General features: G+C 34.3%; 1 protein-coding gene across 3 annotated transcripts in view; it reads right to left on the bottom strand.

Moving 5' to 3' along the window:
• LOC130901118 (phospholipid-transporting ATPase VD) overlaps nucleotides 1–21,018 on the bottom strand; it is a 72,978-nt gene that overhangs the window by 20,522 nt on the left and 31,438 nt on the right. For all 3 annotated transcript variants that reach the window (XM_057812224.1, XM_057812222.1, XM_057812223.1), the window contains exons 4-6: nucleotides 8,104–8,308; nucleotides 2,413–2,605; nucleotides 2,110–2,354 (exon numbers count right to left, since the gene is read on the bottom strand). In XM_057812224.1, the coding sequence (XP_057668207.1) occupies nucleotides 2,110–2,354; nucleotides 2,413–2,605; nucleotides 8,104–8,308 (643 nt within the window). The remainder of the gene's footprint in view (nucleotides 1–2,109; nucleotides 2,355–2,412; nucleotides 2,606–8,103; nucleotides 8,309–21,018) is intronic.

The following is a 21,018-nucleotide window of genomic DNA, read 5'->3' as shown; positions in this document are numbered from 1 at the left end:
CTCATTACTCAACATTCTGTTCAGTTAATCAGATATTATTGGCTAGGAATGAACATGATTGTATAATTTCTATTAGTTAACCTTAACAAGTAGCAGCCAATGTTTGGTAGAATTTTGATCTAATATCCACCAGATTAGTTTTATTTTAGAAAGTGACATACTTAGCACGTCACTCAATAAGTCGTGTAACTAACTAAAAAAAATTTTTTTTTCAAAATACAATACAATACAATCATTGCAACGATTCTCTAACTTCTCGATACCGTGCTTGTAGAAGGATTTGTCTTTTGCCTCAAAATTGGCTTCAGTTTCAGTAATTGCTTCTTCATTTGAGATGAATTTCTTACTATTTATTTTTTTTACTTTGACATAACCCATAACAACTAGATTATATCCAAAACACAATAAAATAGATTTACACTGCATTGAACATCTGATGTTACTAGTGCGTACATTCAAGTGCCCAAAAACGAGAACAGCGGATATATCAGGTATATTTCATTGTGCCCCACTACAGACCCAACTTCCCTTTTGCATGATTAGCAAATTTTGCGACATTCCTGAATACTTGAAAATTTGGACTTTTGGGCAGGGTTCAGTGCATCGGGGGTTCACTGTGCGGTAGCTTAAAGGTTGCATCTAAAATATTGAATGAATATGTTTATATTACTTGACTAACGATTTATCAAATTATAAATCATTCCTTCTTGTCTTAACTAATGAAAAACGATGGGGAGAAAACTTTTTATTATATGTTATTGGTTGTAGTTAATTTATTGTAAAGTGCTTCTGTTGAAAAACCAACTGTCAATTCAGGTTTTTCATGATTTATTTCTTTCAAAGGAATAATTTTTCTAAATAATTTGTACTGGATTGGCAGTACGGGGATGGTCCCGGAAGTACCTGGACTGACCTAGAGATGGCGGTAGTTACTTGGTATATATCACTCTATTAGAAAGTACACAATCTATACAGCATATGATTCAAGTTTGAAGACGCCAAATTGTTTAGTATTTGTTTGAGCATTAGCCCATCCAATATAAAAGCTGAAATAGATTCTACTTTGGGTGTGGTCGCAGTGGTCGACCAAATGAGATGACGACAGAAATGTTGAAGAAAGTTCACAATGCGTTACTGGATGATCGGGACTGAAAGTGCGCGAACTAGCAGACATAGTAGGCATTTCAAAAAGTGCTGTACATCGAATATTAACTAAAAATTTGTATAAGAGAAAGCTGTGCGTAAGATGGATGCCAAAATGGATCAAAAACAGCGTTGTGAAGATGTTTTCATTGAGTGTTTGGCAGTGTTTTACATAAATAAATCCGAATTTTTGCGCCGTTTTATAACAATGGATGAAACGTGGTCCATCACTTCACACCTGAAATAAAACAACAATTAAAACAATGTATTGAAAAGGAAGAACCAGCTCCAAAGAAGGCAAAGACCGTTTCTTCTACTGGCAAGGTCATGCCGCCGGTTATTTTGGAAAGAGCGTGGGATAATTTTCATTGAGTATCTTGGAAAAAGAAGAAAATATCAACGGCTAGCATTATGCGAACTTATTGCAACGTTTGAGCGAAGAAATCAAGCATAAACACCCGCATTTGGCTATGAAGAAAGTGTTGTTTCATCATGCACCAGATCAAACTTCCGTTATTGCAATGGTCAAAATTAATGAATTATAGTTTTAATTGCTACCTCATGCATCCTATTAACCAGATTTAACCCCCTCGGATTAATTTCTGTTCCCAGACTTGAAAAAATGGCTCGGTGGTCAAAGATTTTCCAACAATTAAGAAGTGATATCGGCAGTTAATGGCTATTTCGAGTAGCTTGACAATTCTTATTATAAAATGGTTATCGAACTTATCGAACATCACAGGGTAATGTCAAAATAAGTTATTATTGTAAATACTCTACACTTCCCATATTTACTTATTAAACGTTATCTAGATAAATAACTTATAATTGATAACAATGTCGCAACTTTGGAAATGTTTCAATTTCCATGGATGAATTGCCTAACTCGTACTTATATTTTATCGATATTACCATGAGCGCATCTATTATTTTTATCATTAATATGAAATTACTATATGAACGTACCTGTAAAATAATAATAAAAGTCCAAAAAGTTAAGAAAGCTTCTCCCGAAGCACTATCACTTTCTTTGTAAGGCGCTTGTAAATCGTTATAGGAACTGATCCAAATTTTACATCCGACTGCTCCTAATACGCATAATAAAATTAATATAAGCACACACCAAATCACATCTTGATTCATTAGCTTCTCTACTGAAGATCGCTTATATCTGGGACCCCCATTATTTAACATTGCTTTAGTTTCATGACCTAAAAATATATATTGAAAGTTCCGAAATCTATAGTTTCCAATCTATCCAAATATTACCTGCATAAACAACGATTCCCTCAATAAAATCTGTATTTTTCAAAAGGCACTCTCTTAATAATAAATTGTCAGTTCCAACAGGTACTCTGCTTCCATCTGGATGAACGATTGCACCATGAAATCTATAGATTTTTGTCGTAGGAGCTTCTACTTCCACCGTACTTCTAAATTTATTAGGCTCGAAAAAATTTTGCTGAAATAAAATAAATCATACAGAGTGAGTTTTATATATGGAACGCTTCAATTATCTCGGAAACAGCTTGTACGATTTTTATAATTTTTTGTGTCTTGTCATACGGCGGTATTTACATTGTTGTCAGATCATTCCTTTTTCCGGAAAAAAATGAACTTTGTTATTTCAAGTGGATCACTTTATATATTTTGTGTTTTGCGAATTCCTTAAGAAATACTAATTATTTTTCATCTAATGTTTCCTATACCTAAATGCCATAATTTCAAAGTATATTTATATTTACACTATCTCCACCAAAGTTACAATATATATTGTACATTTAGATGGCTACGATTGAATAAACTCGTTTAATTTGAATTTTCTTTAATAATTTATGTGCTAATACAAATCTCGTAATAAGGTCTAGTGTCAATAAGTTAGTAAAAAGCTTAACGAAACTAGTGCAGTAAAATATTTATCCAAATCATGGCGCAGAAAACTTACAACAACTGAAGACTGAATTTTTAAATGTTTGTGTCATGTTAGAAGTACATCCACATTTGTGGCTATATATATTTTGATAAAGATTGAAAGTACAAGGATGTATTGATATCTAGTTAGCCTAGACCAGTTCCATGCATAAACAAAATATTGCGTTAACATAGCAACGAACAATAACTTATTAGAAGTGTCAGTGTTAAATTTGACGTCAAAAAAGTAAACCAGAGTTACGCAATAAATTAAAAGAAATTATCAAGTACCTGTATTTGAAAATTTTAAGAGGTAAGCAGATTTACGAAGATATGCTTAATAGCCTTGGTGATCAATGTCCTTTGTATGCGACCGTGAAAAATTGGACTGCAAGCTTCAAAAGAGATAAATTTTCCATTGAAGATGATGACCGATCGGGAAGGCCAGTTTCTGTGTCAGTCCCCGAAAATATCGATGCAGTTCATGACATGATTTTATCAGACCGTCGAATTGGGCTAAAACGGATATCTGCAGCACTAAATATTTCATATGAACGCGTTCAACATATAGTTCACGTCAATTTGGACATGAGAAAAATTGCTGCAAAATGGATCCCCAAATGTTTGAATGTTGACCAAAAACGTGCAAGGGTAGAAGCATCGCGTTCGATCTGTGCTCGATTTTAAAACGATGTAGACTTCTTAAACCGAATTGTTACTATGGATGAGACATGGGTACATTTCTATGATCCAAAAACAGAACAACAATCGATGGAATGGCGACACTCTGGTTCTCCAAGATCTAAGATTTTTCGTTCCAAAAACTGCTGGAAAAGTTCTTGCTCCAGTTTTTTGGATTGTCATGGAGTAATCATGATTGATTTTTTGGATACGGGTGGAACAATAACTGGAGATTACTATTAGACATTACTGACCACTCTACGGGAAAAAAATTAAAGAGAAAAGACGCGGGAAGCTATCCAATGCACGACAACGCCCCTGCACAAAAATCTCATGTTGCCGTGCAAAAAATTCGTGCTTTAGGGTTTGGCTCCGTCCGACTATCATCTCTTTCCTCAACTGAAAAAAAGTTTAAAAGGTCGTAAATTTTCTTCCAACGAGGAGGTAATAAAAGTTGTGGAGGTCTGATTTGCCGAGCATGAAGAAACATTTTTTTCAAGGTATAGAGATGTTGCAGGTTCGCTGTAATAAATGTATCCATTTAAGAGGAGAACATGTTGAGTAATAAAATATTTTTACATTAAAATTTTGTTTGGCTCCATATTAGGCTAAGAATTTTTCAATATATCCTTGGATATTTTGATGAAGACCCAAAGTAGTTGAAACTATAAGTTTTTATCTGTCTTTCAAAAATCATAAAAAGTAGTCGAAACTTTGAATAATATATATTTTGATAAAATAGTCGAAATGTAAGTTTTTATCTGTCTTAGATTTAGTCTAGAATTACAAAAAAAACTAATCGTATAACAGAAGACATCGAAAATTTAGACGATTTAGAAACATAGTCAACTATATATCGACATAGACTTAAAGACCGCGATCGAACGAGAAAAAGCCAACTACGAGTTCTTATATTGAATAACCATTGGGTGTATCGTTACGATATTAGTTCCTAAAATGTGATTGAAAAATGTTTCCCAATTCCGTGGTAACTACGTGGCTATTCCGTGGTAACCACGTGGCAGCCACTAGTGGCGATACACATTCAAGTTTTTCCATTGGCGACATCTACGTGGGTACTATGTGACTGTGAAAATATCACCTTCTTGCCATCTTCGGATGAAAGGTTGCCGTCCATCATGACTATTTCTATTTTATTCCCAGCTGCTCTAAACAATTGGTTTGATGTGCAGTTATACCACTCTCTTCGTCGTCCTATACCTCTCTTTCCCTGCATAATAAATCTCTGGAATTTGTGTCGTTGTCCCCTTATTACATGACTGAAGTACTCTAATTTACGGGCTTTTATGGTAGTCAATAATTCTCTATATGTTGCCATTTAGCGTAAAACTTCTTCATTTGTGATTCTGTCCATGATATTCGTACTATTCTTCTCAATATCCACATTTCAAAGGCTTCCAGTTTATTCATTACTGCTTTGTTTAAAGTTACTGCTTCCATTCCGTACAGAAGGATCGAGTATATGTAACATTTTATCATTTTCTTTTTCAATTCGTTATCCAAGTCTTTGCATCGAAAGTTTTTCATTATATAAAACGCACTGCGAGCAATTTCAATTCTTACTTTTATCTCTTCAGTGCTGTCATTTCTCGAATCAATCCATGTCCCTAGATATTTGTATTTCTGTACTTTTTCAATTTGGTTATATCCAATTTTCGAGAAGTGCATGTATTTAGTTTCATTTAAGTTCATGTGTAGCCCATACTGCTCGCTGAATCTTTTTACCTTTTCTTTGAAGGTCTTCTACAGGGTGTTTCTATATTCCACCGACAACGCTCTACCACAGAGATATCTCAATAAATGATTCATTTTGATATAGGAAAACGAACCCTTACGGGGCCTAGTTGCTGAGATATAGGGTGTTCAAAATTTTAAATCAAAATCAAAAATTTGCCATAAATTTGGTAACCAATATTCTCCTTAATAAAGTAATATTTTGACATAAGCAAACTTTGGAAAAATTTAACCAGTGGCGCGCTGTTGTCATTTTTATCCCCCTATTTTTTACGCCACTGGAGCAAATTCTTTTTTTAATTGATTTAATTGATGGGTTTTGTATATTTGTTGATGTGAACATCTTGTTTTATTGCGAGAGTACTTTTAATCATCGAGAATGTAAACCATACAGTAGAACTTTTCCAGATTTCAGATTTTTCTGAAAAATAAGCGAGCACTACGTTTTCCGTTGGGGTTTTCGCCTTTATCTAGTGACACCACTTCATAAAGATCTCGTTTTGTTTTTCATACCTTGCACGATATTTATCCGGCAACGAATTAAGAACGGCCGCGTTGCTTTCTTCGGTGAGATCAGGTAGCGTAGATTCGAGTAACTCTTCATCGCTGGTGTTTTCTTTTTCATCAACATTCATTGTTATTTATTAATTTAGACTAAACTTCGGATAAAACAAATAATTTCAGAAAATTCAAAATTCAAGGTTATGCAAAATCATCGAAGTGAAACTGTCAACTGTCAACAATGAAGTGGCTAGAGTCACATTTAAGGAAGTTAAAGTTGTCTACTCCAGAGCGTCCCGAAAATGTTTTGCAGTACGGAACTGTCACTTTCACTACATGGAACATTCAAAGCGCAACTAACTGAATACAGAACGAACAACTTTCAGATGGCGCCATCTAAAATTTAAATTTAAACAATACTGTATTAAAACAATAACAAAATTGACAAAGTTACAGTAGTTGTTCAAACTGTTCACCGCTTACTTTAATACACTTATCCTTATTACACCGTTTTGTCATTGAAAAACGTATCTTTGAGAATAAATCTGGATGGGATTGAATGATTTCTGCTGCAGCTTGAATTCTAGCGATTAGATCTTGTTCAGATTCGCCGATTGTTTCGTACACTAAGGACTTCATATAGCCCCATATAAAAAAATCGATAGGATTTAAGTCAGTTTATCTTGGAGGCCAGCAATTGGATCCACCACGACCAATTCATTTTTCTCTAAAACGTTGCTTTCCAGCATTATTTCTTTTAATAAATAAGTTTCCGGTTCCTTGCAGCCTTCTTTCAATACATGCAAATGTAGAATGATGTCGAATTCGACGTTTGCGAAATCTTTGTTGGCTTAAACGAACTGCCATTCTATAATTTTTTTTTAGCTCATTAATAAATCGGTCAACAGCAAAATTGTAAAATGTGAAAACTAATTTAAAATTCTATGATTTAATATACCAAGATCGTGTCAAATACACAAATTGTCACAAAAATATGACACGTGCTACTAGATTATTATTTAGAAATTACTCGCAGAGTTTTGTTTAGAGGAAAATTTTAGCTCCATAAAAGGTTATTAGTTCTTTAACTAAATATAATCAGGCAATTTAAAACAAAATTGAAAAAAGTATTTGCTCCAGCGGCGTAAAAATAGGAATGTGACAATGTGTGACTAAGGACCAGGGGGAAGTTTTTTGACGTCACATATCTAGTACTAATTAAATTAGTCGTTTATTGTTTTTAACTAGTCGTCTGTTTTTTATTGGTTACCTGAAATATTGGATGTTGATTTGATTAGATTTTTCATTAAAGGCATAAGTAAAAAATGGGAATATCTGTTTTATCTCAATTATTTTAAAATACACGTATAAATTTAAAAAATGTGTAACGTCACATCGGGAGAGGGGGGATTATAAAAATGTGACAACATGTGACAAGGACGGGGGAAGGGGTTCTAACGTCCTAAAATTCGTGTGATGGATGGGCCCTTAATCGTAGAGGAATTTGGAGAAAACTGATAATAGTTATTTATGCAACAAGTGAGTAAAGTAATACTTTCTTTCATGAGTAGGACGGTTTGACGGAAATTCACTTTTCTCACGAGTTTCATACAAAAATTTTTCTACTCGACAAGACTTTGATCAATTTTAATTTGTGATAGTAATAGTTACGTTACTATTGGTACTTGAATTGGCAACATTTAACGAGTTCAAAGAAATAACATCGTCTATAGTTGTATTAGTACTTATTGGATTGTTGGTAGGATCCTGAACATTTAAAATGTTGCTTGAAGTCGAACTTGTTGTTCCCGTTAAAATTTTCACTGCGGAATCCATTTCATTTTTCATTGATTCGTAACCCTCCGCAACTGTGTTGGATTTCCACCCTCCGTGCTTCTTTAGTTAAATTATATCACGAATTCACTAATAGAGACACCGAAGAACGTCGAAATGTATGCTCAGCGTAGTTTTTTGGATTAGGTAAATTTAAATATGTTGCTATATTAACGAGAGAATTTTTGGAAAGATTTTTATGAATACAAATGAACGAACAAAAAAGACGTGAATATTATAACGGACGTGAAAAATTTATTATTAAATTAAAAAACTCACCTTTTCAACAAATCCTCTAACAACTTGTCTTTGTTTGAGGTTAGTTTCACCATCCAAGTGACCGGTGTCGATGTAACACAGGCCACTAGTATCGCTAGATCGTAATAATAAAATGTCAGCTGGGACAACTTCATTGTTTGATAAATGTATCAAATCACCAACTCTGACTTCTTTCCACAATACTTTTTTGTACCGACAGGCTTCACTGTAACAAAACACAAGATATTTAGCTAATCTTCTGGCTATCAAATAATACGAAAAATCAGATCAACTGGTCAATTTTTTAGTTAATGTATGATTATCTGTAGCTCTGAATTAATTCACTACGAAAGGGAATTAAACCATGAGATTATTTTTCGGTAACATCAGAATAACTAACAAAACAATCACAAATGTGGAATAAATTTATTGCTGTTAATCAACAGTTGGAATGCTACTATTCTAACTGTTAGCAAAAAATTGACTCAAGTCGCACACTGGCGGTTAAAGGTCTTTAGCAAAAAAATCTGCAGCTTCCATTCTTTTTTCTGATTTTAAAATCTCGAAACCATTAGCCTTAGCTTTATAATGAATGGTCTATGTTGTTATTGAGTAATTTTTTTATGGTAAAGAAAAAATATCACATGATACGGAATCTTAAACAATTAAAATGTTATAATTAACATTAAAGAAAATACAAGCACAAATTAACCTATCAATATTTAGGGATCTAATAACAGGTTTCAATCGCTTTGTCATGAATCGATTAAATTTCTTTAGTTGATCTTGATGAAGCTGGCGTAGGGAACGGTGCGCTCCCCTAAAATTTCTTCTATGTATCGGTTCGCCATTAATCTCCCCGCTTTACCGCTAGTTTCAATAAAAACTCGGTTTTTATTTCCATTCTAAACCGTCCAGGAACCTCCTTCAAAAGCCACGTTTTCTTTAATACGTGAATCTTTCACCAAGTCTTGTGTAGTCTCGTCCTCTTCTATCGCTATCATGCATGCACACTCTGCTTTTGTCTGAGAAGAGAACGGAGCCCCATTATTCGTTAGACCAATTAACGTGTTCTTGTAGACGAGCTTCTCGGTGAACTGGGATTACTTCAGGGCCAGTCACTGCTTTTTTGGATAAACGTTTTGCCGAAAGACATCTTCGATGAAAGTTACCAGTTGGTAACGACGCTAAACAATGGAAACAGTAAACTGACTCAGGTTCAGCGCACTGGCCTCGCTGACTCTGGACTAGTCGCAATAGGGTGACCGTTTGAGAAGGTTTATCACTTGTTGTGCCCATTTTCAGAATTCTTTTAATGGTGTGCCAGGTAGATAACCCTTTATAAGGGTCCATTACCACTAATTAGCACTATCGTGAGCAAATATGAAAAAGGTGGTTACTGATCATAACATATTGTTGGACTGTGAAATCAAAAAAATAATATTTTATATAATTTTGAAAATGTTGAAAAATACAATTTTGTGTTCAGGTTTTTTGCCAAGGACTTGCGATTGTAGGGTGTCGCATGAGTATATTTTTTTCTCACGAGTGTATTTATTAAAAGGAGAGATAATAAAATAATGCATATCAGCAAGGTTAAGCTCTAATTAATTTTGAAGATTTTTCTTAATAATATTTTAGGTCACGATTGTAAATAGAATTGAATGCCTTTCATTTTCATTCAAGACTCTAAAGGTAGCACTGATCAACAGTGGTTTTGTTGCCCTCGATGCAAAATTGATATTAAATATTTCAATGAACTCATTTTATGAAACTATCAATGATTTTGTAAGATTTGCTCTCGTTTTTTCTAAATCTTTATTTCTATTTTACATACAACAGGTATGTTTACAATGGCGAATTCGTTTTTAATTAAAAATTAAAATACACTGAAATAAATAGAGAGAGAAAAGACGAAAAAATTTTATATTTCAATAAAACGCTTTTGATTAGCTTTTCTTCTCTAATTTTCTAGGAAACTATCTCTTTCTAAAGATCAGCAGTAATCGGAAGATCCCTCCGAATCTAATGCTATAAACAGAGCAGACTTAATCGAAACCTAGTAAAATGTGCATTTATTTGTTCTAAAAAATATATCATTACGAGGTGTCTTCATAAATGTTAAAACCTTACCATATTTGTAATTTGTGGAAAATTCACTGGATTCATGCTAAAGTCTGAATCACTTAAAGGAAACGGATCTATATTGTTCACAAGGGCTATTTTTTGTTTGTATCTAATAGCAGTTTCCGGGGTTTTAATTTCTAAATTCACAACAAAACTATACACATTGAGGTCTTAAAACTATGAGATATGCACAGAAACAACTACAAATTTGAAAACGTCTCTAAAATAAGTCAAATTGCACGGTTTATGTATAGTTCTTCCAATATCAATTGCAGAAGACAGTTATGCAAGCAACAATCAATAATTTTCATAAATACGCAAGGCACTCATACCAAATTAAGAAATGAAAAATAATGTTTACTCCTCTTATAAAATTCGTTAAATATCTAACAAACTGTCAGTCCACGTGGACTCATCATCTCCACTGTTTACCAATGAAAACATCGAATCGTAAACATAAATGCATTTCTATCAGCCGAAGATGTCGGAAGGCGTATGTACACAATTTCTTCGAAATATTCCTGCCCACAGCCTGCGATAAGCAGTAGCGTCGCTAGGTGAGATTCATTTAATTGCACAGAGTAATGAGAATAAAGACAGGTATGAATTTAATAATGAATATTTAGATATAAGCTCGTGGCCATAAATAACACACCACCCTTTATTTCAATATCAAAATCTAAAATGTTAATCTTTTGGGTTTATTTTTTTTTATCCACAAAAAGTATCCTAAATGTTAGCGATAAAATGTAGTAAAATTTCTCATCAACAAATAACTGTTTTTGTGGTTATATAAAATTTTAATTTTTTGCATATTTTAATGTTTATTTCATTCTATTGATGTACCAACTTGTGGATAGCAGTACTTTAAGTCAATCAAGGTGTGTTAAAGTCGAGACTAGTTAAACAAAAAATGAATAGAGTTGCATCAGGAAAAAGTCACTGATTGGTGTGGACTGTGTGCCGGTGGCATCATCGGCCACCAGCCACACGGCATGCGAAACAATGGCTAAATTGAGAGCCGCCTTTGGTAAACAGTTCATCTCACATTTGGGGCTCTTCAATTGGCCGCCTAGATCGTGTGATTTAACGCCTTTGGACTATTTCTTCTGGGGCCATATACAGGGTTAAACCAGCAACGATTGACGCACTGGAAGCCAATATCGAAGCATTTACTCGTGAAATACCGGCCGATATGTTGGAGAGAGTGTGCCAAAATTGGACCTTGCGTATGGGCTACCTAAAGCGAAGCCGCGGCCAAGGTATTCCGACTCAAGTCAAACAAATAGTGTCCCGTTGTCTCTCTCCTTCGAGCGCTTCAGTTAGATTTGCGCATCTTTTGCGCGTATGAAGCATGCGCAGTGTAGATAAAGCGTCTCGCACGAGAGAGAAAGTTGATATTTTCGGCACGGTAACGTTTTTTCCCATACCAACTGTCCATATAGGACTATTACATATTTTTTTTGTTACACATTGTCATTTTTTTCCACCCTTCATGCGGACGACTATTTTATGTTATTCATTCGTTTAGTGGCTGACTAGACATTTAATTTTGATTAACTGTTGAAAGGAACGATCTCAAAATTCCATACTTTTCATCTGAAAGATTGTACTTAAAAGGAAAAAATTGTTATTTTTGGTGATCTCTATCAATCAGACCGGAAACTTGATGATTTTTCATCGAGAAATGTTCTAAAATGTTTTTGAATATATAAATTCACCCCCACAATTACACTGATTGTGTAATTCGTTTGCTGTTATGTATCTTCCAATTTTTTTGGTCTTCTGTATAACGAACTTTATTTGGGGTCACTGAATGAATGAAAAAAAATAACTAATCTTGTTTGACTATAAAGAAAAAATCGTACATGATATATTTGATAAATTATAACCATTACGCACGAACATGTCTACTACATGTAAATAATTTTCAATAAAAAATGAGAAGGATCTCTGATTAGAACTAACGAAGGTTACATGGAATAAATGATTTTTCACATTTCCCACAACATGATAATAAAAAACCTTGTAATTGAAAGATTATCTTTTTTTCTTGCATGGTATTTATTTATACAAACAACATTGTGCATTGTAGGGGTCATTATTTATTCATAATGTTGATTAAAATAATGGAATTTTCTAGTTGATACTTTCAGATCAGTGACTTTACTAATAGCTAAATATGTACGAGGTCTGATCCCTTAGCTCCGTTTTTGAACTTTTATATTATTTAATTCAATAATTATTTATTATCACGTCGCATTGTAACCTATTAAGTATAAACTCAAGCTTGTTGACTCAAGTAGAGGCCCGAAGTCGACGGTCATATCTTAGTATCAAAATAGATCGTGTCGAGAAACGTGTAGTGATTAAATACTCGCGTTAAATAAGAGTTGAAAACCAAGGTAATTCACAAGGATTCGATGGATACATTGGAAAGATTTGCAATATCATTTGACATAGTGAAACTCACAATTTTCTCCTACTTCTTTCATAAATATCTTAGAAAACTGTCAAAAAAATAGAAAGGGAAGGGAATATATTAGTTTTCGGTTGTTTGGTGGCAACTATAGTCTCCGGCCAGCTCCCAGTGAGGACCGGTGTAGTTTTCTATAAATATGTTTTAAAGTCTTCGCTCAGGGGTGTCAGTTGATTTCGCTCATGCCTTAGCTTTGTATTCACTTTTCTCCGAATATCAGAAAATAGGGTGAATGTACACTATCAGTTAAAAGCTTTTGCTCACCATTATGGGGCATATATACATAATGCATTCATTAAATTCCAAAATAATATAAATTTCTCTTGCACCGTCGAAACGGTTTCTTGCAAACAAAAAATCTTTGTTTACTTTATACGTGTGCATGTTTATACTTTGTAGGCGAGTGCGACAAGTTTTAACTTGCAAGTAGCGGCTGATTTATTCATAATTCTTCAACTGTGCTGTGCTGCGTTAACCTTTATGACATCTTTTATTGAGTTCGTATACGAATTGTTTTCGTTCTTGCAAATTCAGACTGGTAAGTTGTAAAATGGGTAAACCCAAGGAACTATCAGTTGAAACTCGCACATTAATAGCAAGTCTTCATAGCCTAAGAAACAGTAACCGAACCATTACCGCCGAATTAAAAAATTCCTCAACGTACCGTTGACTACAACGTGAAAAATATGCATCGGCCAAGAGCTTTGGTGATAGGAAACGTTCAGAGCGGCCTCGAAAAACCACAACCGCTGAAGATAAACGTATTGTATTCATTAGTAAACGTGATCGACGACTCACGGGCCCAGAGATTGCAGCTTGGATCAATGAATCTACTGATCTGCCTTTGAATACCTCTACAGTGGAAAGGAGATTGAGAAAAGCTTGCCTTTTCGGAAAGGTAGTAGTGAAGAAACCTCTTTCAAGGCGTCAAAATAAAATTAAAAGGTTGCAGTGAGATAAAGAACATAAACATTGGACGCATGTAGAAAGGGAAAGAAATTTATGAAGTGGTGAGTCGAAGTTTTAGATTTTTGGAGAAAGAGGTTGAAAGAAGAATGGATGTTAGATCCCTGTGTAATTCGACTGTACAACATGCCGGAGGTTCGGGGATTGCAGCCTCAATGGACGAAACCTCTACCCACATTCTCTTGAAGTGTGAAAAAATACAAAACTCCAGAGCACTACATCCAGGAGCTTGTGAAATAGAAGACGAATGAATATCTCTGGCAGCTAGAGCCATCCCACAATCTGGACGTTTTAGAAGGAGTGGGATTAATATATCAGCTGTAGACACTGAGGATCCCCACTTCCCAGTGCCACAGTAAGAAAAGGGGACTCAATATATTCTTTAGTTCGCAGTGTACATGACACTTTGAACATACATATCCAAAAAGTCCATAATCTCGTATTGCAAGATCGACATGTGACTATTAAAAAAATAGTTGAAGAAAGTGGTCTTTCATACAATAACATACATACATACTACAACAAAATCTTTACGATGGGTATCTCTTTCTTCTTTTCAGTGCCGTCTTCTAACGAAGAATGGCGACCATCATTTGATAGACTTCTCCATTTTGCGCCGCATGAATTATATTCGAAGCTTCTGGTATTTAGAACCATTCGCGTAGGTTTTTCAACCTGGTTTTTTTTCTTTCTACCTAACCCTTTCCTATCTGCTATCTTGCCTTCCACGATAAGCTGTAGCAAACCGTATTTTTCATTCCGAAATATATGGCCTAGGTAGGACGCTTTTCTTTTCTTAATAGTTACAAGCAATTATAAATCTTTAGCCATTCTTTTCGGTACCTACGCATTGGTTACTCTATCAGTCCAAGGTATGCTAAAAATACGTCAATACAGCCACAAGGCTTCTGATTTTTGCATTGTTGCTACTTTTAGTGTCCACTCTTCATATCGTAAAGCAGCGTGGAGAGTGCGTAACATTCCATGGCTCGCCATCGGGTACCAATGCTCAGATTGTGGTTGCTCAAGAGCTTTCTCATTTTTATGAATGTGGATCTTGCCATTTCAATTCTAATCTCTAAATCAGGGTTCCATTTTTATCATTTATTGTATCAAGTATTTGAAGCGGTATACTCTCTCAATGGGATCCGTTTCTATATGCAAATCTACATTTTGTATTTTTCTGTTACTAATCACCATAAATTTGTTTTTTTTCTGTTGTTTTTTCTGTCTTGTTTCTCAAGACCAGCTTTGACGCCTACTCTATTAAGAATTATCTGTAGATCTTCGACGTTATCTGCCAATCATCCGCATAGCGGAGATTGCTAATTGGTGCACCGTTAATTTTGATGCCCTTATCACATTCTTCCAGCGCCTCTATAAATATCTGCTCTGTGTACAAGTTGAACAGCAGCGGCGATAGATTGCAACCCTGCCTACCTCCCCTAGCAATACCTATGTCCTGACTTTTCATGTTTCTATATTGGATAAGTGCTGTTTGATTCCAATACAGATTTTTTATAATCTGAATATGCTTGGTATCGAGTCCTGAACGATATAATAGTTCTATAAGTTTGTCGTGGTTGATAGTGTCAAATGCTTTCTTGTAATCGATAAAGGGAGCATAAACATCTTTTTGTTGCTCCTGACACTTATGAATCAAGACCTCCATCGCAAAAAGGGGCTCCCGTGTCCCATAGTCGCATCTGAATCCAAACTGTGTATGAACTATGCGCTCTTCTAATTTCTTATTCTGATATGAATAATTCTTTTTGGAATTTGCTGTTTTGGGGAGTGTTATAAACGTAGATTACAACCAGTCCGATGGAATTTGACTGGTATCGCAGATATTATTAAACAGTTCTCATTGATAACTTTCAAAAATTCAACCGGTATTTTATCGCATCCTGTTATTTTTCTATCCTTTGTTTGTTCTAGGGCTTTTATTACCTCACTTTTTATTATCTCGTGTCTATTCAGATCAAGAGTGTTCATTGCATGACGATCATCAGTAAACAAATATTTGATGTAAGTTTCCCATATCTCCATTTGATCTTCCTTGTCTATAATGAGCTTGTTGTTTTCGTTTACCAACTTTCCAACCTGTCTTTTCCTATTAGTAAAGGTACGATGAGTAACATGAAATACTAATTGATGCACACATGCAAATTTGAAAAGACGTTTTCAGTCGTCTTATAACGGAGTATGGATAATATTAAGACATTTTTTGCAACATTAATAAGAGTGTTTCCATCACTATGAGGTAAATACAAAAATGCTGAGGTAGGGAAAAAAACCGACGTTCACTACCGACGGAAAAAATTCAAGATGCAGCGGGGAAAGTCAAACTAACTGTATGTTGAGAAAGTGAAGGCGTAATATCAGTAAAATACCTGCGAAATTATTATGCCAACTTAGTAGAGTGAGCCGGGAATCGGACAGGGTTCAATTTTAGCTTGGTTATAATGTACTATACACACTATATACCCTGTGTTTTGCAGTCGATCAAATTATCTTGGCACAGGACTACGAAGACTTAGAATATATGACAAGCAAGCTAGGAAAGTAGTGTACAAAATACAAATACCTAGGCCTGATCATCACTAATGATCGAAGATTAGATGAAGGAATCAAGGAAGACAAGCAATAAGACAGCTAAATAGTGTATTGTGGGACAAACAAATATCAAAGGAAAACAAACATCGAATATACAAAAGCATAATAAAAAGTTTAACACATATAGTATAAAGAAAAAACAGTAAAAATGCTTGAAGTCCCAGAAATGGATTATTGGAGACGCGCGGCAGGAATCTCAAGACGTGAAAAAATAAGAAACGAGAGAATCAGGGAGATCATGAAAGTGCAGCATACGATTACAGAAGATATTAAGGTGAATTAGTTAAGTTAAATTAGACAATTAGATAATCGAGAAAGAGGATTGCAAGAAGATCTTTGGGAAGATCGAGAAAGATGTAAGCTGGGAATCGGAAGACGGCTTTCCATCCTGGTTTGCTGTTGAGCTATTCAAAGCCTATGGAACGAATTTAGAGTCTTGCTTCTGCAATGAATATTAGAGCAATCATTTTAGTTCTGAAAATGGTTAACTTTATTATTATCATTAACTACAGAACAAGCGGAATCTGTTCATCAAAAATATCTGTACAAATAATTGTGTCATGATTCTGAAGTATGGATTTAAGGGAATAGTAACTTCATACTGGTAGAAGTAGATGGAATAATTCATACTTTGTTTATCTGTGGATCAATATAACTTATATTCAAAATTAGAATAAAAATTCTTGACATTCCAAAAAGAGAAACAATCAATTACTTCCATGAATAAAAAGTTTAAGTCTTAGCTCACGTCATTGAGCACCATAATTGTTTCACAAAGTATTCTACATTAATATCAATACACTTTTGCTTGTGTTTAAACCAATTTTCGAAGCATTTTTCTCATTCCGATTGAAGTATCTCCAGTTGTAGAAAAACGTTTACCTCGAAATTTATTTTTGATCTGAGAAAATAAGAAGAAATAATTGGGCAGATGACTCATCAAGTCGATGTTTTGACATCTCACGAACCTTTTTGTTTTAGCTGATGTGTTAGAGCTTGCATTGTCGTGGTGGAGAATGTGGTATCTAATGCGAACAAATCTTTTTGACAGCCAAATGTGCAATATTGAATGTATGCGAGTGGAACTAATGCCCAAGTATGCCTCAATCTCACGTTAATTCACAGACGATCTTGCAATACGTACAGAATTGATGTTTTCTGGTACAACAGCCAATTTTGGACGACCTTAACAAAATTAATCCTGCAGCGAAATACGACCACGATTGAAATCGGAATATCAGTGAATCATGGTGACTTAAAGATGGTACTTGCTTACCAAGATTAATGTTCTAAGTATAGAAAACAACTTAAATAGCACTCGTATGACAATTAACATTAAAAATGTCAAACTTTATGATGTCAGTGTCAAATTTTACATATTCACTTGAGAGTGGCTATATCACAAAACTTAAGTAGCAACCCTCGTATTACTTGGATTATTCATTTTACCGAAAGTTTGGTATTAACGGAATATATACTATATATCTGTGGAATGTATAAGGAATGAACTTTCAACTACAAGTATCGTAAATTAAAATATTCGGTCGTGAATCATTCTATTCAATATTTAGAAATCAGTTATTGAACTGAGCATCAACATCCGTCTGAATAACAGCTGCCTACTATTAATTTTTCAAACAATTAGATTACATTTTTCCTGTTTTCAATCACGTTATAATATTGATTCTTTGGAAAATATGCTTGAAACGGTTAGAAAATTGAGTTTAATAATTCCGTAGTCAGCAACGGGTATTTCTGGAAAGCGATTCTAATATTTCAATTACTAGGTCATGAAATCATTTCCTTATTACAAAACAATATGGTACGGTTATAATTGAAATAAAAAAAGTGATAAGATGATAGTTTAATAACACGATTTATTAGAAAACCAAATCTCCAAATATTTTGGATAATAGTAAATAGATTCATAAAATATAACAAATCTTATTAAAACTATAGTTTATTCGGAATGTACGTGGAGTAAATAAATAATAATCGCGCTAAACGGAGAACCTTTTTAAACCAATAAAATATTAATAGAACAGCAACGGCCAAATTTACTTTCAAGTATGCATATCAATGCGTAATTCAAACAAATTGTTTTTTATGTAATACGAAGATGGTCCTTGAAGTACCTGGCCTGACCTAGAGATGGTAGTAGTTGCTTGAAAAACACCACTGTTTTAGAAAGTACACAATCTATACAGCATATGTTAAAAGTTTGAAGACGCCTCGTTGTTTAGTATTTGTTTGACAACCATCAATAGTGAAGGTCTTTAGTGAATTTGTAAACATGGATAAATTTGGACGTCGTTATGTGATACAATACTTTTATTTGAAAGGCATTAGCCCAACCAATATAAAAGCTGAACTAGATTCTACTCTGGATGAGACTGCTCCTTCATCATCAACGGTAAAATTTTGGGTAGAAGAGTTTAAATCAGGCCGTGTGTGTGGTCGACCAAATGAGGTGTCGACTCCAGAAATGTTGAAGAAAATCTGCAAAGCAGAACTAGATGATCGTCGACTAGAAGCGCGCAAACTAGCAGATATAGTAGGCATTTCAAAAAGTGTGGTACATCGCATATTAACTGAAAATTTGGACATGAGAAAGCTGTACGCAAAATGGGTGCCACTACAAACAAAATAAACGTCGGATTCACAGAAATAAAGCCGAATTTATGCGCCATTTTACAACAATTGAAAAGGGAGAGCCGGTCCCAAATAAGGCAAAGACCGTTCCATCTGCAAGCAAGGTCGTAATGTCGGATTTTTGGGATGCGCGTGGGATACTTTTCACTGACCTTCTTAAAAAAGAAAAAACTATCAACAGCGAGTATTAAGTGAACGTTTGAGCGAAGAAATCGAGCAAAAATTGTCGCATTTGGCTAAGAAGCAAGTGTTGTTGTACAAAGAGCCCACATATCCGTTATTGCAATGGCTAAAATTAATGAAATAAAGTTTCAGCTCAGCATGTAAATCTCATACGATACGATTACTGAACAAATTTATTCATATTGGGATCACAGATATTGACAGCTTCACAATAAAAATAGCGAATTTCTTTATCATACGTTAGGACTGTAATTTCATCAATGGTTGCCTAGCTGCAGCTGGGATGATTAAGACCAGCTTTCATACCATCTTGTAGGTGGTCGGAATGTATTCGGTTTTTCTCTCTTTGCAATCTTTGCCACCCTGCCATCTGACATTCTGTCCACGTCATCGTTTCTCTTGTAGTCAAATAAGCGAACTAAATGACGTTATTTCAATTATTACAATTCATCATTTCAACATTATATTAGTAAATTAAAAATAATGCAACTGAATAACTTAATTTTTAGTTTATTAGACTATAGTATTTAACATTAAGCAGAATATAAGAAAGATAAATCACATGATAAATATACAGAATTATTTTTAAATTGCCAAGTAATGCAACAAGCTTTTTTGATAATCATAATAATCCATAAAAACATTATTTTTAACGTAATTGCACAATCGTAAACGTCATAAGATTGAAATTGATTTAATCTGTTTTTGAATATCATATCACCTACCAAAACATTTTTGAATGACTCAAAATTTCTTTGCAAAACCTCATTGTTCCGCTTTGCTAACCCAGATTAGTCATTGGATTGAATTCACGGCCAACGGATCGTATTCAAAAGAGAGAGAAAGAGAGAAATGCTTTATTGTCAAAAAATTGTTACAATTTCTAGACAAAAGCTTGTAAAAACTAAAAACAAACATAAAAATAACTAAATAAAGATACAAATGAAATAAAATTTCAATATATAGAAGAAAACCACAATGAATAACAAAATTATAGATAATAATTAGTATGTAAGTCCATAGCAATATTATATTAATATACAGCATGCCCGGAATTGAATATTATTAGTAGAATAGAAATTATTGCGAAATGCGGGAAAAGATTAAATCGATTTGATTTCAACAATTGGCAAGTGATTGTTCATTTTTTTGCATTGTAAAATATTGAGCCCTTATTTAATTCTGAACGTGAAATAGGTAGGTAAAGGTCGTGCTTCGCGTTCCGAAGTGGATAGCCGTGTAACGACCTTTTTGAAATTGAAGAAGCATAATTACGAATTAGACAAACGGATTCAAAGATGATTAAGGAAGGAAGAGTCCTAATTTTTAATCTCTTGAATAAGTCCCTGCAGTTTAGTCCGAGTAAATATCTGACAGCTCTTTTTTGTAATTTTAGGTTTCGCTCAAAATAAATCGCACAATACGTATCCCAGAAGGGAAGGGCATATCTGAGATGCGACTTAATAAGGGCATGATCTCAGCGAAAAACAGGAGGAACTTTATTTTTTAGATAAGACGGTTTCATTTTTAGAAACGTTGGGACAGAGTAGATTAGAATCGCACCATGATTTAAGGGTGATAAGGTCACTAGATATCGCTCTATGAAGTGCCGTGAAATTATGGTTGCTCCAAGAGAAACTAGTGTCGTCTGATTCGTCTAGTTCAAATAAGTTACTTAAATCCAGTAGAAACACTTATCTTAATAGTGTCTTTGTCGGCTGAAACAATTGGTATTAAAATTTTGGGTACCTATAAACAGAACTCAGTATTTTGATTCATAGTAGGAGTGCTCACGGAACGAAGTGGGAATTGTGGACATAGTCGAGCGCGTCAGATATTGATAGCATTCATGTCCTACGTATTTTTAATAATGTACGTACGTTAATCTGATCGTTTGCATGATGGGGGTGGTC

This window comes from Diorhabda carinulata, chromosome X (assembly GCF_026250575.1).
Source record: "Diorhabda carinulata isolate Delta chromosome X, icDioCari1.1, whole genome shotgun sequence".
Taxonomy (NCBI): Eukaryota; Metazoa; Arthropoda; class Insecta; order Coleoptera; family Chrysomelidae; genus Diorhabda; species Diorhabda carinulata.
The sequence above is the reverse complement of the archived record's forward strand: the minus strand, read 5'-3'. Positions and strand labels throughout refer to the sequence as shown.